The following is a 26,799-nucleotide window of genomic DNA, read 5'->3' on the forward strand; positions in this document are numbered from 1 at the left end:
TGAGGGACATGGTTTAGTCATGGACTTGGCAGTGCCAAGTTAATGGTTGGACTTGATGATCTTAAAGGTCTCTTCCAACCTAAATTATTCTATACTACAGTGAATATTAAGTACATCTGTGCTCCAGAACTGAGTTACAAGGATTATGATAAATTATATGCTTTTTGACTTTGAAGATGTTTTTATGGCATATATTTGGAAAAACAAAAAGGACAAAATGCTTCACAGATTTTTAATAAAAAGGCCATTGCTAAATTTATGTATTATGCTTAAAATTGTCACTTGACAAAAATAGTGATATAGTAACACCAAAACCAACTTGTTTCCATCTGATGAACAAAAACCTCTTTGAAGAGGCTCAAAAATCTATTTGGGGCTGTAACCACAATGTTGCATCACTGAACATTATGCTGCGAAAAAAGAGAGCTTAGAAACAGCCACACATTGCCTTCTACTCAGCATTATTTTATAACAACAACTTTCAGGTAGAGATCGTGACACAAAAAAAACCCCCAAAATAATCAAGACATTAAGTTTAGCATAACCAAAGAGAGCTTCAGAATCTTTATGGATTCAGTCGATAAATTACTACGAAGTAACAAACTAGAGCACATCAGCAAAAATCAGGCGCCTACGGTTTGCAAAACAAAACTAAGTGGATTAGCTCCATTTGCCAAGTGCAGTGGTGCTAGGACACGCCTGCCGCCAGCTCTCGCACAAGAACTTCTGTGGTGTCAACGTTATAAACACGGTAAGATTTCCATCTTAACTGTATCTTCATTACTGAGCAATTAAATGTTGCATTAGAAAGTACAAAAGAAGCAGTGTAGTCCTACAGAACAGTTGAAATTACATACCCAAACTCCCCCCGCCCACCCAAAAAACCCACCCCACCACTTTTTTTTAACTAGGTTTTCATCTCAGTAGACTTCAACTGTCCCTTTTTTACTGCAAATTCACTTAAAAAACATAAAGTCTTTGTTTTGGTTTCTTGATTTTGGCTGCTGGCATTTATCCCTAGTGGTATTTCCTGGGAAGTATCTAGTCATATTTTGCAATTTTAAAAAGTTTTTACGTGCTAATTTAATTTTGATGTAAAAAATGCATTAAGCCTGAAGTTCATAAACAGTAATACACCAACAAATTCAACACAGCGTCATCTGACACTAACCACAGAAAAACAGTTGGAAAGCCTTACCTGTTTACATGCTTGCCGACATTCCACAGCAATAGCCAGCTCACAGCAACCCAAACCAACCCACCCGTCAGACTTCTTCAAAACTCCTTTGAAAATAAGATGACAGTAAATATTACAGTAGAAAGAGAAACTATGCCCTCATTTTCCCTTCCCTCCCCATGAGTCAGTTACTCTTCAAATTTGATAATCCTGTTCTCATTCAAGAAGCCTATTTACAGATTACATTTTCGTTGGAATTTATGAAGTCATTCCAAATCAACTTCAAGCAAGAAGAAAGCAAGTCTGTGCCTTAATAAATGCTGAACTTGGCAATTATAAAGTACCTTCTATACACCGAGTTTAGAGATGCTTTAGGCAAACTATTTTATATGTTCACTGGAAGTATCAGAGTTGGAGAATTTGATTTATCTAATCTGAAATATAAGCTAACAGGAACCAAAGGGAAAAAAAAACTCATTAAAATGAACAACATTATCTCCCACAGACACATCCTCCGTTGGTTTCGATAGTATATTTTTCTATCAACTTTGTCAACCCAGAATACCCGGACTTATGCAAATGTCTACCTGAATTTATGCAAAGTGTTTGACACTGTTCCACATGACATCCTGGTCTCAAAATTGGAAAGTCATGGATTTGATGGATGCACCACTCTGTGCATAAGGAACTGGCTGGATGGCCACACTCAAAGGGTTGTGGTCAACAGCTCAATGTCCAAGTGGAAGCCAGTGACAAGTGGTGTTCCTCAGGGGTCAGTACTGGGACTGGTGCTGTTTAACATCTTTGTTGGAGATATGGACAGTGGGATAGAGTGCACCCTCTGCAAGTTTGCAATGACACCAAGCTGTGTGGCATGGTCAACACGCTGGAGGGAAGGCATGCCATCCAGAGGGACCTGGACAGGCTTGAGAGGTGGGCCTGTGCAAACCTCATGAAGTTCAACCAAACCAAGTGCAGGGTCCTGCACCTGGGACATGGTAATCCCAAGCACAAATACAGGTTGGGTGGAGAACGGCTGGAGAGCAGCCCCGAGGAGAAGGACTTGGGAGTGCTCGTGGATGAGAAGCTCAACATGAGCCAGCAACATGCACTGGCAGCCCGGAAAGCCAACAGCATCCTGGGCTGCATCTAAAGAAGTGTGGCCAGCAGGTCCAGGGAGGTGATTCAACCCCTCTACACTGCTCTTGTGGACCCCACCTGGAATACCGTCTCCACCTTTGGAGTCCTCAACACAGGCAGGACCTGGACCTGTTGGAACGGGTCCAGCGGAGGGCCACAAAGACGATCAGAAGCTGGAGCACCTGTCCTATGAAGACAGGCTGAGAGACTTGGGGTTGTTCAGCCTGGAGAAGAGAAGGCTCTGGGGAGACCTTATAACAGCCTTCCAGTACCTGAAAGAGGCTACAGGAGAGATGGGAGGGACTCTTTATCAGGGAGTGGAGCGATAGGACAAAGGGCAATGGTTCTAAATTGAAAGAGGGGAGATTTAGTTTAGATACTAGGAAGAAATTCTTTACTGTGAGGGTGGTGAGACACTGCAACAGGTTGCCCAGAGAAGCTGTGGATGCCCCATTCCTGGAGGTATTCAAGGCCAGGCTGGATGGGGCTTTGAGCAACCTGGTCTGGTGGGAGGTGTCCCCCCTGTCTGTGGCAGGGGGAGTTGGAACTCGATGATCTTTAAGGTCCCTTCAAACCCAAAGCATTCTATGATTCTATGAGTATGTTTTTTCCTTTTTCTTCAAGCTTCCTATACTGGTTTTAGTTAGGATGGAGTAAGTTTTTTTCACAGTTGCTGGTATGGGGCTGTGTTTTGGATTTGTGATGTTTCAGTTATTATGAGCAGTGCCTACACAGAGTCAAGGCCTTTTCTGCTTCTCGTACTGTGCCACCAGCCAAGTAGGCTGGTGGCACACAAGGAGCTGAGAGGGTACACAGCAGGGACAATTGATCCCCACCGACCAGAGGGATATCCCAGCCCATATGACATCATGCTTAGCAACAAAACTGCAGGGGGTGGAGGTTGGCGGTGAGCAAATGTTTTCTTTTGCATCATCTGGTTTTCTTGGTTTTGTATTGCTTTTTTCCCCTTTTTTGTTGTTGTTTCCCCCCCGCCCCATTTTTTAATTCTTAAACTGTCTTTATCTGAACCCACGAGATTTCTCGCTTTTACCCATCTGATTCTCCCCCCAGTCCATTGGCGGGGGAGTGAGCGAGTGGCTGTGTGGTGCTTAGCTGCCTGCCAGGGTTAAACCGTGACCCTTAGTTTATCCCCCTGCAATAATGTGGTTTCACATCCAGAATCATCTCCAATAAAAGTTTCCCATCTCCCTCTCTCTCTTTTCACATTTATTACACTATACAACGTTATCCTCATTTCTTACCATAAAGTTACATAGAAAAGCAAATTGCTGCCATAAATTGTTTCATCCTCTTAATCTACTCACAAATATAGATGTTTTCAAGACATCAGAAATCAAATAAAAGAAGAATGCATTCCTGTATCTATTTCTCACATAACTTTAAAGGCAGAAATAATTAAAGGGAAGGTTTAACCTATGCAGCTCCCAGCAGCTGTGGCAAATTTGTTACACTTTTTTTTTCTTAGGGTGGAAGGTAGAATTATTTAGCTCAATGAACCATTCAGTTTTGTTATGAATATTTTAAATAAAGCAGTATTTTAGGACATGCCCAGATTATATTCTTTATGTAGCAATAAAAATTATGAAGTGAAAGAACCAACCACTTAATTTAAAAAAACTGCTCTTAAGCCTAGTAGAAATGCCTATTCAGAAAAGTCACATGGAATGTCCAGCTTTAAAAAAGGGAGGTGAAACAGTGAGGAGACCAGTGAGCTAATGCTCATTCCAATGCTAAGAAAATACTGGGGAAAAAAAAAAAAATAAAATAAAATCACTAAAAATCACTGCAATCAATGGAAAACTATCACCAGTAGGTATGTATCACAAACAAAATTGCCTTTAAAATACACTGTCAATGCTCAAAAAGCTGGGATTTGATGCATTGTTTTAAACTAATTCCAAAAGTAAATGCATGTCTACATGAAAGTAATGTCCACGTGTTTAACTACATATACAGTTAATCGCCAAATCAACTACCCACTACTTTCTATTTTAGGCCTAAAAATAATGTAGCAGTTGTTTTTACATAACTTGCTTATGTGGAGATACACACAAACTCCTTTCAATCAAAACAGTAACGTTTGGTAGAATATTTATTAGTAGGATTGATATTGCAAGGTGTAAGCAATCTAAGAAACATAAAAGAAATATCACGTGCAATATGAAAAACAAGACTTCCAGAAATCTCTGCTGCAATAACCAGATATATCCAGGAGAAACACATGATAACTACAGCTATCCAGCTTTAGGGGCAATGTCGCCACTGAATCACCATGAAATAATCAAGCATCCATATTTTGTGCAATACAGAGCCTGTGGTTTTCAGACATACTTTTACTGGAACTAAACTGTGCTAAAAGAATGAAGCAAGCTACAAATACATGCCAAATTAAGAACGCTGATAATTTTCAGCCACAGTTAGAGATTTTTTGGCAAGTGGACCTCTCCCCAGAATATTTATGAGTAGCAGACAAACTAGCATAGAAAAAAAAAGTCACATCTCCAAAAAACATTGAACTGTGATTTTAATACAGTAACTTATAAATTAATTTTGTAGTCAAGGTAATTAAAATACATGCATTTCTAGATGAAAAATACACCTTCAGTGCACAATTAATTGATAGGAGTCCATAGTTCTGACTATTCACCAAATTAACTGATAGAAGCACAATACAGATCCCTGAACTATAAAAAATAAAAGATCATCTGTTTGCATAACACAGGCTCTTGTTCCACGTCTCCTCCAAAAAGTTTCCAAAAGCCACATCACATTAGTGAGATGACTTAAGACATACACACATTTTTCTTCCTTTTTATAAACATTTTATGGCAGTCTCCACTGAGAGTATTGAAGTCAGAAACAGGAGTAAAAAGCTGCATAAACACGAACAATGAGAATGTCATCTCCAATACATTTATTTTGTGATGAGAGAAACATTCTACATTCTGAAAACATCTGAGAAACCCTGAATCACCGTGACCCCAAGGAAAGCGGGGAGGAAAACAAAAAAGGAAGATGGAAAAAGAAGAAAGTGAAAAGGAAATAGTACTGAAAAGTTGCAATGAGGTCTCCCTGGAGCCTTCTCTTCTACCAGGCTGAACAACCCCAACTCTTTCAGCCTGTCTTCATAGGAGAGATGCTCCAGCCCTCTGATCATCTTTGTGACTCTCCTCTGGACTCACTCCAACAGGTCCATGTCCTTCTTGTGTTTGGGGCACCAGAGCTGGATACTCCAGGTGGAGCGTCACGAGAGCGGAGTAGAGGGGCAGAGTCACCTTCCAGCTCTCTCAGACTGTCCTCATATATGTCCCAATCCTTTAATCATCTTAAAGTGGCTCTTTGCTGGACTTGCTCCAGTATGTTCATATCTTTCTTGTACTGAGACACCCAGAACCAGACACAGTACACCTGATGTGGTCTCGCCCATGCTGAGTAGAGGGGAATGATCACCTCCCATGGTCTGCTGGGAACACTCTCCCTAATGCAGTCTGGGTGCTTTTGGCCACCTTTGCTACAAGGCCACATTGCTGAATCACGTTCCGCTTGCTGTCCAAAAAGCTTTGTTTCTACAAAGCTGCTTTCCAGATGGTCGGCCTCCTGTGTGCTGTGGAACATTGGGCCTTCACCAGGTGCAGGACTTTGCATGTCCTTTTTTGGAACTTCACGAGGTTCCTGTCTGCCTATTTCTCCAGCTTGTCAACATCCCTCTGAATGCGAGCACAACTATCTGGTCTAGCAATGTCTCCTCCCAGTTTCGTATCATCTGCAAATACATTGACAGTACGCTCCTGGGATACTGGCCTTCAGCTGGACTCTGTGCCACTGACCACAAACCTTTGAGAACAGCAGTTCAGCCAGTTTTCAACCCACCTCCACTTTCCACTTATCCAGCCCACAGCTCATCAGTTTGTCTATAAGGATGTTATAAAAAACAGTGCTGAAAGCCTTACTAAAGTTGAGATGGACAACATCCACTACCCTCATCTAACAAGCCAGTCATCTCATCATAGAGGATTATCAGGTTGGTTAGGCACAATTTCCCCTTCAGAAATCCATGCTGACTATAACCAATCACCTTCTTGTCCTTGATGTGTTTGGAAATGGTTCGCAGGAAGATCTGCTCCATTACCTTCCGAGGGTTTGAGGTGAGACTGACCAGCCTGTAGTTCCCCAGGTCCTCCTTGCCCTTTCTAGATGCAGGAGTGACATTTCCCTTCTTCCAGTCCTCAGCATCTTCTCTCAATAACTGTAACTTTTCAAAGATTACGGAGAGTGACCTTGCAATGACATTAGCCAACTCCCTCAGCACTCCCAAGGGTATCCATAAGGTCCCATAGACTTGTATTCAGTTTGCTTAAATATTACCTATCCCAATCCTCCTCTATCAAGTGCAAGTGTTCCTTGCTTCGGGCTTTACCACTGATCTCAAGGATCTGGCATTCCTGAAGGCTCATCTCACCAGTAAAGACTGAGGCAAAGGTGGCCATGGCCTTTTTAATGTCATTTAATGGGTTTCCTGCCCCATTCAGCAGCAGATCCTCATTCTTCCTAGTCTTCATTTTGTTGCTGATGTAATTAAAGAAACAGGGCAGCTTTCTGGCTGCCCTTCATATAACTCACCAGAATCAACTCCAGATGTGGAAAAACTTCTTAACTTTGAGGGAGACAGAGCACTGGAACAGGCTGCCCAGAGAGGCTGTGGAGTCTCCTTCTCTGGAGATATTCAAAACCCACCCGGATGCATTCCTGGCCAGCCTACTCTAGGTGAACGTGTTTTGGCAGGAGGGTTAGACCAGATGATCTCTGAAGGTCCCTTCCAACCATTACAATTCTGTGATAGGCTTTGGCTTTTCTAACCCCATAATGCATAATTGGAGCTTGTATAAGGTGATCCTTGAAAATCAACCAGCTCTCTTGGACCCCTCTTCTCTCCAGGGCCATATCCCATGGGATTCTTCCAAGCAGATTGCCTGTGTCCTCCTGTGTTGTCTCTTCAAAAGGTACCAGAGTGATTATGGTTGCCCATGAACATCAGGGCCTGTAAACATGAGACTTCTTCCAGCTGTACGAAGAAGGCCTCATCTACCACTTCTTCCTGATCAGGTCAGTCCGTAGCTGACACGCACAACATCACTCATGTTGAACTGCTCACTCACATGTTAATACGCCCATACTATGCCACTCATACGCCCATGTGCTCTTCTCCGCTGGTTCATCGTCCATCCCCAGGCAGAGCTCCACGCGTGCTAGTTACACTCACATAAAGAGCATTTCCCCCTCCTCACCCTCCTGGCCTGTCCTTCCTGTACCTGTCCTTCACAGCACTCCCACTGTGGGAGCCTTCCTGCTACGTCTCTGTCACCCCAATAAAATCGTAGCCCTGTAACTGCACACAGACTTCTAACTCCTCCCGTTTGCTCCCCATGCTGTGTGCACTAGCATACGGGCACCTCACAGAGGTACTCATTGTACCGGTTTCCCAGAAAGGGAGTAAGAGCTTCCCCCATAATGCTGTCCTATATACACCGTATCAATAATTTACACAATCCTACTGTGCGTGGAATCACTGGAGAATACTTAAAAGAATTTTAGAAGTAGCTCACATCAAAGAAGAGAACAGTAATGTAACTTCACACGCAAGAAGAATGAGAATTGACTTGACTTCGTGCAAATACAAAGTTCAGGATACAGGCTCAGGATACTACAGGAAGATTTCACTTTTATCACAGGACTAAACTATGATTTACAGCACCACTGAAGAAGTGACTTTTTTTTTCCCCCCATAAATCAGAGGATAATAGAATCCTACCATAAAAGCACTGAAGAGGCCTCACACCAGTTCAGAAAGTACAGGAAGACAATTTCAAAGTGGTTCATTAAGAAAGATTTCCAATGCTTTTTCACTTGCTTACACAAACCTGACATTCAAAATAAAATATGCATTTCTCACTTGCAGTAAAAGCATTGCCACTCATATGTATATAGCTACTGAGCTTCAGTAAAGATTAGATATTGTCTCCAACTAAAAATTTATCAGGTTTTAGATAAGACAGAAGCACTGCAACTCCAAAAGATATTATTAAGTAAAACTAGCAAAACATAAGACAGCAAATCTCTTTGCACACACTGGAATCAACAGTTTGCCTTTGAAGCAGGGTCAGGGGGAAGACGGAGCAGATGCCATGAAACTGTTACAGCCTCCTCTTTCCTCACTACCACCTCTTCAATGGTAGCAAGGTAATTTCACTCAAGGTCTTTTAGAAATGACATATGATACGATAGTACTAGTTAAGTCCAATTTAATCTATTTTTGATCTCTTCTATTAACCTAACAGTCCTGTCTTCCGATTTGTGTTTTAATTTTCTATATCCACCCGCACCAAGCAATTTAGTTCTTGATCTGAGCCTCTGCACTTCTTAATTTTTTTGTCTAGTTCTTACTATTTCTCCCTGTTACTCAGTTTTTTCCCAACTTACACTGCATCTAGAGCAAAGCTGCAATAATCCATGACTTTACAAATTAGACTAAAGCATACTGAAACTAGAAATAATAGAAAAATCTTTAAAGGAAAGAAACTTTGATATTCCTTGGATGTGTCACAGAAGCAGATATGTTTAATCATACAAACATATTAAACATTTTCTCACCAGAAAAAGAAAAGTTAAAAAAACCACACAGGTAACCCAGTTCAGACTAAAGGAAATTAGACATCAAATGAAGTTTATAATGAAAGCATAATGAAAGTTGAATTAGCACAAAATCTATAGGTGCAGGTGGTAGACATAACATCAAAACATGCTTATGGTGAAAAAGCAACACAATTCAATAGTAAACTAAGATTTCTTACCTGGCAAAGAAGAATTTATACAACCCCACACTTCTCCCTGAAAAGTAAAATGGAATTAAGCAAAAGTAGGTCTACAGAATAAGAGAGTTTCTAGCAGACATAAACCAGCATTTTCACCATTTTTGCCCTGGGTTTTATGTATGCTATTGGAAGAATTCTTATGTCTAAAACATCTTTTAAAGAAGGGCTATGTGATATGAGTACCACTTGCTTTGACAAGAAGGCTGCCACCTACAGAGTATGGAATCAAGAGCAGTGTATGGTAGGTGCAGAACATGCTGTGATTACCTGGAATATGCTAGCTAGTCAGCTTTCTCCACCAGTGTTTAGAGAACTAAGCAGCAACTGTTCAGACAAAGAAAAAAAGATTTATCTAGGACCAGGACCTGTGGAGAAGCTTACTTCCCTAGCACTCCTTTCCACCAGCTTAAAAAAAAAAAACCCTAAACACCCTATATAACTACCCGCAAAACAAATGAAATGTAGCTTCAGGGAAAGACAGATACACGTAAGAAAGATTTGTATAAGTGAAGTTTACTAACATGAAAATTTACAATGGGGATCTGTTGGGTTCACACTGACTGCAAAGCACTTCTGCTTCCAAGCACAGGTTCTGTCAGGAGTGAAGTTAGAATCACTCCATAGAATTGTCTAGGTTGGAAGGGACACTATTCCTGATACAGGCCAGGATGCTGTTGGCCTTCTTGGCCACCTGGGCACACTGCTGGCTCGTATTCAGCTGACAGTCGACCAGTGCCACCAGGTCCTTTTCTGCCAGGCCTGTAGCACTGCATGGGGTTGTTGTGACCCAAGTGCAGGACCCGGCACTTGGCCTTGTTGAACCTCATCCCATTGGCTTCAGCCCATCGACCCAGCCTGTCCAGATCCCTCTGTAGAGCCTTCCTACCCTCAAACAGATCAACTCTCCCACCTAATTAGGCATCATCTGCAAACTTACTGAGGATGCACTCAATTCCCTTGTCCTGGTCGTTGATAAAGATATTAAACATAATCGGCCCAAATACCGAGCCCTGGGGAACACTGCTTCTGACCTGTCGCCAACTGACTTTAACTCCATCCACTACCACTCTTTGGGCCTGGCCCTCCAGCCAGTTTTTTACCCAGCAAAGAGTACTCCCATCCAAGCCATGGGCAGCCAGTTTCTCCAGGAGAATGCTGTGGGAAATGGTGTCAAAGGCTTTACTAAAGTCCAGGTAGACAACTTCCACAGCCTTTCCCTCATCCATTAAGAGGGCTACTTTATCACAGAAGATCAGGCTTGTCAAGCAGGACCTGCCTTTCACAAACTCATGCTGACTGGGCCTGATCACCTGGCTGTCCTGCACGTGCCATGTAATGGCACTCAAGATGATCTGCTCCATAACCTTCCCAGGCAATGACAGGCCTGTAGTTCCCCAGATCCTCCTTCCGGCCCTTGTGGATGGGCGGCACATTTGTTAATCTCCACTCAACTGCGACCTCCCCAGTTAGCCATACTGCTGAGCCCGGGAAGAATGGAAGGGTGAGGAGAAGGCGTTTTTAGATTTGTTCTTATTTCTCATTATCCTACTCTGATCTTTTGATTGGCAATAAATTAAGTTAATTTCCCCAACTCGAGTCTGTTTTGTCCATGACGGTAACTAGTGAGCAATCTCCCTGTCCTTATCTCGACCCACAAGCTTTTCATCATATTTTCTCTCCCCTGTCCAGTTGAAGAGGAGGAGTGATAGAGTGGCTTAGTGGGCACCTGGCACCTAGACAAGGTCAACCCACCACAAGGGGCTTTAAATGAGAGTGTTGAACATGTTCTTTAAGAAAAAATGAAAAGTTCAATTCAGTTACACTGAAAGGATGACCCACACTGTCATACAATGATTCTGTCATCACAGGAATTAATGATTTTCTAAAGTTGCAATGGATCTGTATCTAATCATCGAAAATGTTAAAACTGTCCTCGTCTGTATCTGAGGGAGTTTCCTCCTCAGATGAAAGTCAAAGTCAGCTCAAAAGAAAAGGGTAAAGAGCTGCTACTTCTTCTAGTTCCACCCAATTGATTCAGTTGACTTCCTTTATTGCATGAAAAGGTTAGTGGCTGGACTCGATCTTAAGGGTCTTTTCAAACCTCTATGATTCTAAGACAAAGTTGCCTCTTGTGTTGGCAGTTTATATTACTTAATACCTGGCAATACCCTTTCTATCATATCACCTGAAAGAATATAGACAACACAATGTCTGTAACCAGTGTTCCAGAAAATAGACCATCTGATTAAATCCATAACTTATCCGCTCATCTGGAATGTCACGAGAACACCTCTCCAACAAAGACAAGTGGTATCTGAAAACAGCAGACAGGGTATTAAGTTGAACTGTTAACTATTTTATATCTAGATGTCTTTTAAAAATGTTTATAAAAATTACTAGTTCAGTGATACTAATTTAAGATACACACTGGATAGTAAATTTGCCATTTATAAAGATGGCAATTGGGAGTTAAAAAAAAAAAAAAATCGTGTCAATCATTTTCCCATTTTCAGGTACTCTCCAGTCCTGTTTTCTAAAAATGCACTCCTCTACTATATAGATAGACCCTGCTCTACCTAGCAGGGAATAAAAGATAAAGAAAACCAGTACCAAAACAAATGCTATTCACCACTTCTATATGCTTTCATGCCACAGGTTTTGCTCACACCATCAGCTGTCTATAACTTTCTTAGAGCTGACAATCCACAGAAACAAAACACTGAAAAAACCCATACTTTTGAGGAGGAGGAAAGGATCCATAAGCAAACACAGTCCTGCAAAGTTGCTTATAAAATGTTATTCTCAGATTTACTACTCCTGTATGTTGCCCACTTGAGTTGGGTGTACATTTTAGCTAGCTAGAAGCAGTACTGATACTGTTTAGAAGTAATAAAAATTACAAGAAAGCAGACCCTTCTGACAGCATGTGTTGAGATATTCTAAGTTGCCAAGAGTTAAGACTCCAGAATTTACAATCTGAATGATACTGCTTATCTCTTTCCCTATTAGATCATCACTAAGACAGGGAGCAGATTACATTCTTCATTTTTTAGTGCTACACTACAGAAATCTTAGTAAACCATTAACTTACTTATCCAGTAACTATCCAATTACTTCAGTTTGTCAGATATGGCCACAAAACATTCAGAGCAGCTATGATGGTCTCCTTGCCTTAATCCAACCAAGGCCTCACAGCTTTAATTAAAGTCACTGCCATCAACATCCAAGTGACAATCACCCAGCAGAATATTTTACAACATCGGTCAGATTTTCATTGCATTTCATAGCTTACACAACCAGGACACTGAGCAAAATTACCAAGTCCCATCTTATTGCAAGTAGCATAATATATGATGGCTTTACACAAAAAAAATAATCCTACTTTGAGGATCAAATTTCATTATGAGAATTGTACTAGTCTTCATAACAAGGAAGAAGAAGCTTGAAGACACACACATTCTACCAGCTGAAAATTCAGTGAGTAATAAAATACAAGTAATTTTAAAACCTTATTTTCGCAAGCAAAACTTTGCTAATATAAGATTAGTTATTTTTGTTTCTTTAATTAAAAACTAGTAAGCCTTACCATTGATTCTGGACAATACTCTGGTGCTCGCTGCAGTAAGTGCTTCAAACGGGAATCACTCTTAGAAGACAAAATCTGTTAGAAACAAAACATACCTTAAACCACATAGAATGTAACTACATACTGAATACTCTTTTCCATTGATTTCTTTGTTTTTAGGTTTGCTACTATCTACCCTTCAACACCTTTGGCTAACACTCAATATGTAAACAATATAAAGGTAAGATTTTCTTTTATATATCTGTAGTCTTTCAAATATGTCCCACTTTTTATGAAGAAGAATTTTTTATATTTAGAAGTGAATGCGCATTTCCTCCTCAAACACTTCAATCAAAAAGTTTCTATTTAGTAGGTAGTGTGAAAGACATAGAGGATTTCTGCCCCACATATCAAAATATTATACAACTCTTATTTACTTAATTAATCTTCTGCTACATGTTACGTGACCTCAGGCAACTAAACTCCTTCCAAAAAACCCTGTAACAAGTAATTTTTGTGGAACAAAGATAGAAAAAAAACTAGATTAAAGAGACTATCAAAACTAACAGGGGAATGAATACTACCCAGAGCAGAGCAAAGCAAGATCAAGCACAACCTAAGTAAACTGAACACCCAGAAGTTCATGAGACTAGATGGGATGCAACTGAGGCTGTTGAGAAGCTAGCCACTGGCATTGCAAGGCAGCTTTGTTACCAATTTAAAACTAGCTGGAAGTCTCTAGGTTTTTTTATGACCGCTCTCACTTGTCCTCCCACTACGTACCACTGTGAAGAGCCTGGCTGTGTCTTCTGAGCAATCTTATTACATGTATCAGAAGGCTGCTCTGAGGTGTTCCTTCTTCCACAGGCTAAAGGCAGTTCCCTCGGCCTCTCCAGAGAGGGCATGTGCATCAGGTCCCTGATCACCTTGGTGATTCTGCTAACTTGTTCCAGTTAACTGATGTCTTTCTTGTAGCAGGGAGGAACAAAACTGGACACAGAATTCTAGACACGGTCAGCAAGTGCTGACTAAATGGGGAGAATTATTTCTCTAAACCTACTGGCTATGCTCCTGCTAACATATCCCAGGATGCCGCCTTTATTGTTGGGGCACACTGCTGGCTCACATTCAGTATATACCAGTACCCCCGGGTCCTTTTTCAGCAAATCCGCTCCATAGCGAATCAATCTCCAACCCATATTGTTGCAAGCAATTCTTTCTCCCCAGGTGCAGGACTTCACATTTGTCCTTGCTGAATTTCATAAAGTTCCTGTTGGCCAATTCCTTCTATCTGTCCAGGTCCTTCTGGATGATGGTCCTTCTGGTAAGATTATCAGCTTTTCCTTTCAGCTTGGTATTGCCTGAAAACTCAACAGGAGTGAAATCTGTAACCTCCTCCAAGTCATTAACAATGATGCTAAACACGACAGGTCCCAGAAAGACTCCTTTGGGGTATTCCATTTCTTATTAGCCTGCAGGCAGAGTAGGACCCACTAACCTCTATCTCTGAGCCTGATTATCCAGCCATTTTTTTTTACTCATCTAGTTGTCCATCTATCAAAACCATAATATCCTAAAATAAATACAAAAATATTGAGGGAGGCAGCGTTGAAAGTCTTGCTAAAGTCAACACAAATGACATCCATTCCTTTCCCCTCATCCAGAAATCCAGCCTTATTATCGAAGGCAATCAGGTCTGTTAGGCATGATTTACCCCTCACATGCTCAGAAATGTGTTCCGAGAGGACTCTGTCCATAGTTTTCCCAGGGATTTAAGAGGAGATGACCAGTCTGCAGTCTGTTGGATTAGGAACTGTCCTTTGGGGGACTTTTTACTTTTTTTTTTTTTTAAAGATGCGTAAATTGTTTGTCCTTCTCCAGTTACTGGGGACCTCCCCCAGGTTCCACAATCTTTCAAAGATGATAGTAACCTTGCAGAGACACCAGCCAACTCTCTCAGCACCCTCAGATGCAGTCTGCCTAGTCCCACGGAATTGTATGGGTCAACTTTTCTCAAGTAATTCCCGACTCAACCATCAGCTATTACCAGTAGTACTCCTCCTTGAACCCCATCTCTGCGCACAGAGGACTGGGAGACCTTGTTAACAAAGACTCAGGAAAGAAGGTGTTCATTACCTCTGTCTTATCTGTGTTTGCTGACACTAAATCATGTGCTGCATGCAGCAACAGTTGCACATTTTTCCTTCTTCAGCCTGTAACTACTGCCATAGCACGTCTTGTTGCCCTTGACATCCTCTGCAAGTCTCAACTCCAGTTGAGCTTTCTTTCCCAGTATAACCTTACATGCCTGGGCAAACTTTCAAAAATCCTCTTTTATAACCTTTCCCTGCTTCTACCTTCTCTATACTGTCTTTCTGTATCGAAGCTTGCTCACAACTTCTCTGTTTAGCCAAGCCAGACTCTTGAAACATTAACGTGTTTTCCTGAGGACGGGGATGGACTATTCTTACGCTTGGAGGAGGATCCGGATAGAGATCTTTGCAGTGGTACAGATATGAATGATGCCAGGAACCTTATTGTTGTGAAACTTCCCAGAAATAAACTTAGGAAAAAAAATATCAATTAGAGAAAGACAGGCACACTAATTCCTTGCTACAGTGTCTGACAGACAATCAAATAATCACGAGAAGGAGGTGATACTGAAACTAAGCTTGGAATAATACTTGCTAAAAATGCAAAATAATTAGAGGTTTGAATCATGTTAGTTGGCAAACAAATCTGTAATCCAGGTTTTCTTTTTCAAAGGGCTCTCTTAAAGTAGCTGAATTACAAGTTAGCAGAACTCCTTAATCAAGCCTTCTTCCTTAACTGGCAGGATCAAGGAGAACACCACTGGGTCTCCTGTGCCCTTCACCCTTGTCCTTTGGCTGTAGTTACCTTTTAGCCATGGCAAGGCCTCCCTCAATGGTATTACTGGTGTCCATGAGCAGCCAATGGGTAATAGTCTGAGGGTCAAAAAAAACCTTGCAATTTCTGGAACACCCTAGATCTGAGTCCCTAAAAAACAAACCACCTTAGACAGCAAGTGCCTCCATCCCCTGCAGAAGAAAGTCTCTCTCCTGGTGGCACTGTTTACAACCACTTGACCAGGTCAAGATGACTCCCTGACGTTCCTTGTTCTTCCTTACCTGTTCTAAGGCCCCAAATCTATTCTGTCAGCGCATATCGAAAGACAGGCCAAGAAACTTCTTCCTGCTGTCAGGAGTCACCAACTGTAAGTCTCCACTAAGCATAGACTCTGGCCATCCTTCTTTCCATAAAATGCATAGTTCAGGCTACTGCCCTTGAAGATTCTCCATGAAGAGCTTGTTTAGCTCCCATTTACACTGAGGCAATGCTTCTATCCCCAGCTGCTTCATCTGACAGTTCAGGAAGCTGACCAGAGCACGACTCCCACAGGTTAAGTGTCATTGACTCAAGGAGAGACACCATCCTTTCCCTGCAGTCCGAGACTTGGATGGACACATTCTTCCTCAAGAGCTCCCTCTGGGTCAAGACCTCTAACACGGTCATGAGTGGTTGTCCCAGCCAGTGCCAGAGACTGTCCTTCTGGACATACAGGTGCACACAGTCTCAAGCAGTACATCTGCACCTCCTGCTGGCCCTCTCCACAACAAACAGCCGGGTTAACACCAAAATTCCTGTCTGCGCACCCCACCCTGGTCACTGGCATTCCCTAAGCATTGGTTGAATAGAAATATGGGGCACAAGCCTGCTCTCTTTCTCTGCTGGCCCTGGCAAACAACTTAAATGTTTTATGGCACAAACTACCAAGTCTAGGAGGAAAACAATTTTTGTGTTATTATTAAAGAAATTATCATGTCAGGATGGTACAGTGTGGTGGTATAGACAAGGTACAAGTGCATGGCAAATATTTTAGAGAAGGTGTTTGGAAAGTCAGAAAAAGGCAACTCTTTCAGCCAACTCTTCCCTTACAGTCACCTTCCATGTACGTAAACCTTCATCCTATAAATTTTACGTTTAAGACAAGGGGGTAAGCATCAAATAATACATTCCAAAATGGAACGTATTCCAACAAAGACAAAGCATTTGAATCATGCTGAACAAAATGGTTAAGTTACAGAACATGAGAAAAAGGAAAAAAAGTAGTAGACAGCCCCATCAGCCAGTTTGTTGGCCTGTATCAAAGGGTCATTCACAAAATGATGCTGCCAGCCTGAGGTAACTAAGTTCCTTATCAAACAATTGGAGGGGCACCAGTCTTACTTTAGACATGTTCTAGACCTCTCACCACGAAGACCCTGAATATGCTGATTACCTGAGTAGAGAGAGATCATCCAGATGATGCAAGATCAGAATATCTTATAAAAAAACCACAGAAACCCCTACGCAATAATTAGAATTAGTATAACAGGAATGGGATGAAATTTGACAATATAAAGCTCAAGGCCTTTCATTAAGAGCTAACATGACTTCACATGACAAACTAGGAACTTCAAACCAATGGAACAGAAGAAAGAACTGGACAGATTATTCCAAATGCCCTCTCAATGCAGCTACTAAACCTGCCAATTAAATTTGTTTATGTACAGTAATGGATCTCTTTCTCTCACATATAAGTTTTAACACAATTTTTAAGACAGAGTGCTATACTTTTGTTCATAATACCATGTACAGTTTTGCTTACCTGTATTCAAAGAGATAAACTTATGCTGGAAGGGCTGCAAGAATAATTATAGGAATTGAGAGAGTATTTTATGCAAAGAGACTGTAAGACTTTTCCTTGTTTGGCCTAACAACAGGAAAGCTGAAAGGGGGTTTGGTTGCATTCTATAAATATATCAGGGAGGGAGAAGTGCAATTTAAGCTAAAAGCTTTGTTAGTACAATCACAGATAAATATAAATTTAATCATAACCAGGTTTCGGTTTTGAATAGCCTCAAAGCGGGTAACGAAGACAAGAAAAGGGGGCAGGTATGATTTCAGGGCACAATTTTAACATAAAAATGTATGTATGCTTTACTGATGTAAAATTTTTTACACATATAAGTTTATATAAATATACACACGAAGCTGTACAACATACTACCCAAAGGTACAAATCTGAACATAAGCTGTGGAAAAGTATTTTTCCAAGCTTGAATTTAAGTACAAACAGCTCTTTGTTATTACCTTGTGAACAGAGTGTGTAAGCAAATTTTTGCTGGATTCACAAAGCTATATATCATAATGAGTATCTTGGATGCTTAGCTAAGAAATAAGAAGTGGCAGGGAGAAAGAACAGTACCAACGTCTTGTTCTTCATTTTAAACTCGCAAAAACTTGGAAATACACAAGATCCAGAAATTGAGTAAAATGCCTTCACCCCTCCCATTTCCTAACATGCTTATCACTTCTTGACCAAATCCTGACCTCAGATTCTTATCTTTATTTCTCCTGGACTTCAGCAGAACCTATTTTCCACTATGAAAGGAATGAGGACCACAGTTTTAAACCTTTAAGTTCTCATTTAAATAACAATAATACTACATCTCATGAATAGCCCATAGTATTCACACAGAAAATCATTTCCTTATAACCCTAATCTTGCTACAACATTGTTTAGAGGCATGATTTTAACTCTGAGGGATAAACCAAATTTAAAACAAGCTTACCTGTTCACAGACATCCCGGCACATTAAGTTCTCCTTTGCATGGTAACAACAAGACAAGCCTATGGAAAAGCAGGGGGAGGGAAAAAGGTATTTAAAAGACTTGAAGCACTCAACTATCACTTCTGAACAGAAGAGCCCATCTGTGAGATGATTCTCACAGAATCCGAAAAGTGCAAGAACCAGTTAGGAACAGGTGGAAAAGGAAATCGGAGCAGGAACACAGCTGCTCATTGAACTCTGTCTTCTTAAAAACTTGAATCAAAACTGCTAATTGTTCCACTAGTGATAGATGGATCAGGGGGGATCTGATCAACGCCTATAAATACTTAAAGGATGGATGTCAAGAGGATGGGGCCAGTCTTTTTTCAGTGGTGTCCAGAGATAGAACAAGAGGAAATGGGCACAAACTTGAATATATGAAGTTCCATCTAAACATGAGGAGGAAATTCTTCACTTTGAGGGTGGCAGAGCCCTGGAACAGGCTGCCCAGAGAGGTGGTGGAGTCTCTGTCTCTGGAGACATTCAAAACCCGCCTGGACACATTCCTGTGTGACCTGCTCTGGGTGGACCTGCTTTGGCAGGGGGGTTGGACGAGATGATCTCCAGAGGTCCCTTCCAACCCCGTATCATTCTGTGGTTCTGTGATGATTAAGAGTGGTTTTGCCTGACTAGGTGGAAGTCATCGAGCAAACCCAGATATGAACATACCAAAAACAAGAAACTGTTGTTTCAAACAAGAATTGAAATACTGAGATGTCACAGAACACCAAGGTTTAAAGCAGCATTTCTAACATTACACTTTGTTGTGCTTTGGTTCCCCTAGCATCCAAATATTTTCTTAGTTCAGAGTTAAGTTTGGTCAGTATGGCCTCAAGTTGGTCAATATGGCCTCAAGTTGCACCAGGGAAGGTTCACATTGGATATTAGGAACAATTTTTACACTGAAAGGGTTATTAAGCATTGGAATGGGCTGCCCAGGGAAGTGGTTGAGGGACCATCCCCGGAGGTATTTAAAAGACAGGTTGACATAGTGCTCAGAGACATGGTTTAGTGATGAGGTTTTTTTATCAGCGTTAGGTTGATGGTTGGACTAGATGATCTTAAAGGTCCCTTCCAACCTAGACAATTCTATGGTTCTATGGATATAAAATTAATGGCAAAACTCCTTGATATTCATTTTCATCCTTACTGCCCAGTGTTTGGAATAGTGTATTAGAAAACTGACAGACATAGATTTCCTTTAAAGCTTTTACTTCCATGCACATCTTCACACGCGGGATCGTTTAAGGATTACAGAGTTCTGCTCAAACGGATCTGAACTACCCATCACACCAACAAAACATAAAAGCAATACTGTACAATGATACCACACATATAAAGTTGTATTTCATAATCTCTAGTTACTAAATAGACTTTGACTGAAACAGTAAGAGGGATCTTGGGCATCAATAACTTGATAATTTCACAGCTTCCAAGTGTTTTCATCTGAAAGCTTATAGCTGTTAAGAGAAGACGGCCAATTAAAAAAACCCAAAAGAATCCACCACCACCAAACCCGAAATTCTCACAAATATTACAATGACAATAAAAAAGAAAAGAAAATTTCAGCCTGAAAATGTTGAGGAACTGGGGAGGAGGAATCACTGAAAAGGCTGCCTGAAACAGTCAAAATTTAAGACAGCTACTACAGGATTGAGCTATATTTTAATGCAGAAATCTATCATTCCTGAGCAGGAAAGAAGAGAAACCAAAGTAAGACTTGTAACTGGTGAAGGTTTTCATTAATAATTGAAAACAGCCCAGCAAAATGCCTGTAACAAACGAGGACAGCACCAAAATCCTGCTTACGACACGATGAAAGAATGAAATTGTACAATTGACTTTAATGTCTTTTTGCCAATTTTCTACCATCGCAGGAAAGGATTGAGATATGACACAGATGGCTTAAAAATCTTTCTGATTTGAGGGCTACACATGGGATGTTGCAGGTTTTCCTGCGCTATGTCTAGTAAACCAATCTGGGCCAAAAATCAACTTCACCATGAGCATGCTCCACCATGGTCAAACCTCAGTTATTACTTCACTTAACTGAAAAGCCTTGCTTTACACTTCCTTAGTCCTGTTACAGAGCCATGGCATTAGAAATGCATAACAACAATAAAAACTATTAACTTTGAAGAATAAACAGTTTTTCCTCAAGGCAAGAGTTGCACTTATTTTTTCAGAAATGTTTCTAAATTTCAGTGCCTATGCAATCAGACTGCAAACACATTGACACAGTGCTGTGGAAAACATTCAGGTTCACAAGGAAAAAATATCCAGCAAATTAATTCTCATAAGTTAAAAAAAAAACAAAACAAAAACCCCAACCAAATGTACTTAAACATAGGCTTTACTTACAAACAGAAATACCGGCTACTCAATCACTTTTTTGTTGTTTTGTTCCACTCTCAGTCCCAGAAATTTTTCATTATATAATTTTTTTATTGAGAGTAACTGCTATATTTCAGAGGTCAAAGAATTCAGAGTTCTCAGCCTATAAAGAGAATTTACCTTGACTTAGGTGACAATGCATAGGTTTAACTGTGTATGTCACTACGATTTGAGTTCATTAATATCTTAGGTAACATTTCATTAAACACTCCTTTACATAGATTATTTAATACTCTGTGGCCTTTTACTCATTAGTTTTCAGTGGCTCTCAACCCTCTTATGATGAACTAACACACATCCAGGATAGTTCTCCTTCTCAATGACTTCCGCTGCTGAATTTCAGGTCTTATTATACCAAAGAGTGTAACAATGCACTAACAATATACTAAACTTTATGGTCATTTAATTCCTTTTATACAAAATCTTGATTAACTGATGGTATCTTGAATTAGCAGCAAATACAACTTGCCCAGAGTAATCTTTAGTGCTTAAGTCAGAAACAGAAGTTATCAACAATGTCCATTCCAAACACAATTCCTCAATTCTCTTTCCAGTTAATCTCTTCTGAAATGTTTTATGACATCTCTTTTGGTCAACCCCTTACTTTCTCATTCCCACTTTCTCTAGTTTTACTAAAAAAAAAAACATCCAATTTTATTCATGTCCAACTGCAAAACATCCACACTTCGTTCTTTGGTAAGATCTGCTATCTCTGCAATACGAGTAGGTTTATCCCAGGAAAGCTGGGATAGAGTATGTCATATTCCGTTCCACTAGCTTTTTACTGCCTTCTTCCTAAACCCATGCCTCATTAGAAATCAGAGCTACAGAACAACAATGAAATGCCACAAATGCCTCAGTGATTACGGTCTTCTGCTTTAAAATGTTACATATTTTGCATTTTCCATTCCCATGACAACATGACCAACGCGATCCATTTATTACAAGCTGTTCACCCATATCTCTGCTTGTGCTGCCTGCTTTTTTCATTACTCTCTTTCGGTCCTGTCGAGAAGTTACCTGCTATCGCAACTTTAACGCAGGAAACTATTTTACCACTACTCTTCTCTCCATTAAACACTTTCCCCTCACTTTTAAAAAAATTCAATACCTTGTTCAGTACTATTCTTCTCATTTAAGATGTTAGCAAAGCCACAAGGAACACCAGCCCTGGGACACAAGGGCTGCTCTGACATTTCACGTGGCAATCCCGCAGTCGGGTTTTTATCCATTTGGAGCCAGACACTAGGTCTTCTCCATTTCAAACCACCGCCTTAGGGATCTACCCGTTGGTAGGTCGTGACAACCAGAGGCACAGATCCCAGTAACCCGGTGGGGCGAGAGAAGGGGGTCCATCAATCCCTCCCCACAGCGCCGGCAGGCGGGATGCGGGAAGGACGGACGGTACCCCCGCACCCCGCTCCTCCCCACCTCCGATATTTCAGCCCCGTGCTCCCCACGGGGAGGCGGGGCGGGGGTTGGGGGGGGGAGGGAGGTGAGGAATAGCGGGAACCGACACCGAGATAGCGGGAAGAGGACGGACACCGAGAAGGCGACGCTGCCCCTTCCTGGCATCGCCCCGCGGGCAGCCGGGGAGCCGCCCCCGACCCTCACCTGCAGCGGCCCCGCAGCCTCCCGCGGGGCAGGTGCGGGCGGCAGCGGCTGCCGGGGTGCCGTCCCCCCTCACCCCCAGACCCGCGGCGCCGGGCCGCTCCCCATCCCCGCGCACGCCGCCACCGCCCCCCCACTCCCCCCGCCAAGGCTCGGCACCCCGCGGACGGCCTCGCTACTACGCCATGTTGTTGGAGAGAGACCCGCGGAGCCGCCTCCCCCCACCGCCACCGCCACCCCCCGCGGCCCGCTACTCACCGGCCGCCCCGGGGAAGAGCAGCGGAACCGCCGCCAGGCAGAGCAGGGCCCAGGGCCAGCGAGCGGCCGTTACCGCCATGGCCCGGTCGCGAACCCGCCGCCCGGCCCCGCCTCGCGACCCCCGCCCGCCAGACGGACGGGCTCTGACGCCGGCAGCGCCCCCTCCCGCCTTCCCCATTGGCTGCGGCGCCTCCGCCAGGCCCCGCCCCCTCCGCCCGGCCGCCGCGGACATTCCGGCGGGCCAGAGCCGCCGCCGCCGCGGGGAGTTGCGTCTCGCGCCGCCGCCCGCCCCGCCCTCCCCCTCAGGGGCCTGAGTCCGGGGCGGGGCCCGCGGCGACAGCGGGACCGGCGGTGCCTCGTCGGCCTGGCACCGTGGGGCGGCCGTCCTGTCCTGTCCCGTCCCGTCCGTGGGTACCGGCTCTGTGGTGCCTGTCCCGGCCCTCGCCGCCGCCCGCACAGGTAGCCCGTAGCCTGGCTTTCACCCCGTGCCGCCTTTCCCTCCGTACCCCCCCGCCCCGCCTCAGCCCATGGAGCAGCAAGTGGGTGCCCGGAGGGAGGCTTCGGGCGGGTATGGCTTTAAAGCGGGCTAAAGAGAGAAGAAACAGCGTTCAGGAGAAAGTGTTCATGAAGGAGGTGATTCCATTGAATCGGTTTATTTCTATTGATATAACAGCTGCATTATTAATATCTTTCCACACGCTACTTTCGGAGTCTTGGTTGTAAGCCCTCTGTACAATGCTGTTTTCTGCTTGAAATTACAGCTTGAAATTACGTTGTGCATCTAGTGACCCCGTGGGAGAAGTGACCTGAGGGGCAGAAAGCGCGGGCCACCGGCTGACGCCCCGGGCTGTGAGGACACCCCACAAGTACCCAGGTGAGGAGGCTGTCAAGGCTGCGACTGCTCAATTCAGCATCAGCTCTTGCCACTCGCTCTGGGGACGAGCTACCAGAAGGGCTCGGGGCAGGTATTGTTTCAGTCTGTAACTGAAGAAACCTCTTCAGTTACAGTGGCCCTACAGTAGGGCCACCACTGCAGGCTCTTCTCCCTGTGGAGATCAAATTATCTCACTTTTTTTTTTTTTTTTTAAGAATTCAAGAGAAATTTAATATAAGCTGTTCAATGAAGTCAAAGCAAACTTGAGTTACTGCTCATTTCATAGCTAGTAACTATTTTGCCTCGAAGTATGACCATTCCAAGGTGAATGGAACAGCTTCTGACAGCTCTAGGCTTCTTGGATGAGCATCTTGGCATCCCATTATCAGATTTTCTGCAATAGTAAAACATGAACATTTTTAAGAACCCACAAACTGCTTATATCCCATTTTCAATCTGTCAATCCCAATGAACGCCTTCTCCAAAGGCAGTCTGTCAAGCTACCAAGTTATTAATGACTCTGTGGTCTTCCACAGACAGTACCTGTAGGAAACCAGTGCTCTTTAATTCCAGTATCAAATTCATAAGTGGTCCAGAAAAAAAAAAAAAACAAGGCGATGGGTTTTCCAGTTATGTGTGCTGGTAGCCCAGAAAACCAACTGTATCCTGGGCCGCATCAATAGCAGTGTGGCCAGCAGGTCCAGGGAGGTGATTCTAGCCCCTCTAATCTGCTCTGGTGAGACCCCACCTGGAGTACTGTGTCCAGCTCTGGGTCCCTCAACATAGGAAGGACATGGACCTGTTGGAACGGGTCCAGAGGAAGGCCATGAAGGTGATCAGAGGCTGGAGCACCTCGGCTATGAAGACAGGCTGAGACAGCTGAGGTTGTTCAGCCTGGAGAAGAGATGGTTCCAGGGAGACCCTCCAGTACCTGAAGGGGGCCCACAAGCAAGCTGGCGGGGGACTTTTTACAAGGGCATGTAGTGATAGGACGAGGGGTAATGGCTTCAAAGTGGAAGAGGGTAGATTTAGATTAAATATTAGGAAGAAATTTTTCACTATGAGGGTGGTGAGGCACTGGAACAGGTTGCCCAGAGAAGCTGTGGATGCCCCATCCCTGGAGGTGTTCAAGGCCAAGCTGGATGGGGCTTTGAGCAACCTGGTCTAGTGGGAGGTGTCCCTGCCCATGGCAGGGGGGTTGGAACTCGATGATAGAATCATAGAATCATCCAGGTTGGAAGAGACCCTTGGGATCATCGAGTCCAACCATCTACCCTACACTACAAAGTTCTTCCCTATATCATATCCCCCAACACCACATCTAAACGTCTCTTAAACACATCCAGGGATGGTGACTCAACCACCTCCCTGGGCAGCCTATTCCAATGCCCGACCACTCTTTCTGTGAAAAATTCTTTCCTAATGTTCATTCTAAACCTACCCTGCTGGAGCTTGAAGCCATTCCCTCTTGTTCTCTCATTAATTACCTGTTAATTAAGAGACCAGCACCAACCTCTCTACAGTGTCCTTTCAAGTAGTTGTAGAGAGTGATGAGGTCTCCTCTCAGCCTCCTCTTCCTCATACTAAACAGTCCCAGCTCCTTCAACCGCTCTTCATATGATTTGTTTTCCAGGCCCTTCACCAGCTTCGTTGCCCTCCTCTGTACCCGCTCCAGCACCTCGATATCTCTCTTGTATTGAGGTGCCCAAAACTGGACACAATACTCGAGGTGTGGCCTCACCAGTGCTGAGTACAGGGGCACAATCACCTCCCTACTTCTGCTGGTCACGCTATTTCTAATACAAGCCAGGATGCCATTGGCTTTCTTGGCCACCTGGGCACACTGCCGGCTCATATTCAGCCGCTTGTCAGTTAGAACCCCCAGGTCTCTTTCTTCCAGGCAGCTTTCCAACCACACTTCTCCAAGCCTGTAGCGCTGCTTGGGGTTATTGTGGCCCAAGTGCAGAACCTGGCACTTGCCCTTGTTGAAACTCATGCCATTGATTTTGGCCCAATGCTCCAATCTATCTAGGTCTCTCTGTAGAGCTTCCCTATCCTCCTGGGAATCAACACTCCTGCTTAACTTGGTGTCATCTGCGAACTTGCTGATGATACACCCTATGTCCTTGTCAAGATCATCAATAAAGACATTAAACAGAAATGGTCCTAACACTGAGCCCTGAGGCACACCACTTGTGACCGGCCGCCAGCTGGATTTAAATCCATTGAGCACTACTCTTTGGGACCTTCCAGTCAGCCATTGCTGACTGATCTTTAGGTCTGAATGATCTTTAAGGTCCCTTCCAACCCCAACCATTCTATGATTGTATAACGCAGGAGAACACTCCAGTGAGATGGAATAAGTTTAGTGTCTTGTCTTCTGCCTCTACACTGGCACAGAGTGATTAAATTGTACTAGTTCTTTATGGAGCGAAACGATAAGAAACAACCATACATCTGGTTGTATTTTAATTTGAAGTTAGTAAATTAATGTTGTTGCTGTAATTGTGAATTCAAGGAACAGAAAAGTGGCAAACGTAACCTGATTATAGGAAAACCTCTTCACATCAGGACGAAAATGATGCATATGTTTATATGGGCTTTCATGCCAGTTAAATAGCTGGGCTTTTCCCCCAAATCCAAAGGTTAACTTTTGTTAATTTTCCATCTACTATCTCGGGACTTAACATTCATCATCGGTCCACGAGGTGGCAGCAGATCCAAAAGCAAAACGAGCCAGATGGCCAAATTTCCAGGCTGGTTTCTCTGAAAATAAAAGGGACCTGAACAGATTAGATGCATTTTTCCCCCACTTATGCTAAATAGCTTAATTTGGCTGGTTTTTGGATGAGGGTGAACTGCTGTGCAGCCTGCTTCCCCTGAAAGCCATTAACGTGCAAAGTCATTACCAGCATTAATTTACCCCACAAGCGAACAGGCAGAGAAAAGACGTTAATATGTCTGGTAATTTAAAGGCTCTGCATTGTCACTCCAAGTCCCTGCTTCAGTTCCAGAAGAAATAATGGACCACTGAAAGTATTTCCTTCACTTTGAAGAAGCAAACGTCAACTTTGAAATAATATAAGCTTTAAAAATTTGGCTTTCAGTAAGGACAGTGTAAATTTTAATTGTTCCAGAAAGCAAAGACTCTTGTTCCTTGGGCATTTGGATGTTGAATCTGCAGGCTACAGTTTTCCAGTTAAACTGTGCATATC

The 26,799-nt window shown here is 42.9% G+C and overlaps 1 protein-coding gene across 2 annotated transcripts in view; it reads right to left on the bottom strand.

Moving 5' to 3' along the window:
* Positions 1 to 22,849, bottom strand: part of RECK (reversion inducing cysteine rich protein with kazal motifs) — a 62,580-nt gene extending 39,731 nt beyond the window's left edge. The window contains exons 1-5 of one of the 2 annotated variants that reach the window (XM_074146253.1): positions 22,711 to 22,849; positions 18,409 to 18,467; positions 12,794 to 12,868; positions 9,187 to 9,223; positions 1,199 to 1,284 (exon numbers count right to left, since the gene is read on the bottom strand). In XM_074146253.1, the coding sequence (XP_074002354.1) occupies positions 1,199 to 1,284; positions 9,187 to 9,223; positions 12,794 to 12,868; positions 18,409 to 18,467; positions 22,711 to 22,789 (336 nt within the window). In that variant the 5' untranslated portion in view covers positions 22,790 to 22,849. The remainder of the gene's footprint in view (positions 1 to 1,198; positions 1,285 to 9,186; positions 9,224 to 12,793; positions 12,869 to 18,408; positions 18,468 to 22,710) is intronic. The other variant, XM_074146251.1, reaches the window with a different exon arrangement.
* Positions 22,850 to 26,799: the final 3,950 nt, after the last annotated feature.

Source organism: Numenius arquata, chromosome 4 (assembly GCF_964106895.1).
Source record: "Numenius arquata chromosome 4, bNumArq3.hap1.1, whole genome shotgun sequence".
NCBI lineage: Eukaryota > Metazoa > Chordata > Aves > Charadriiformes > Scolopacidae > Numenius > Numenius arquata.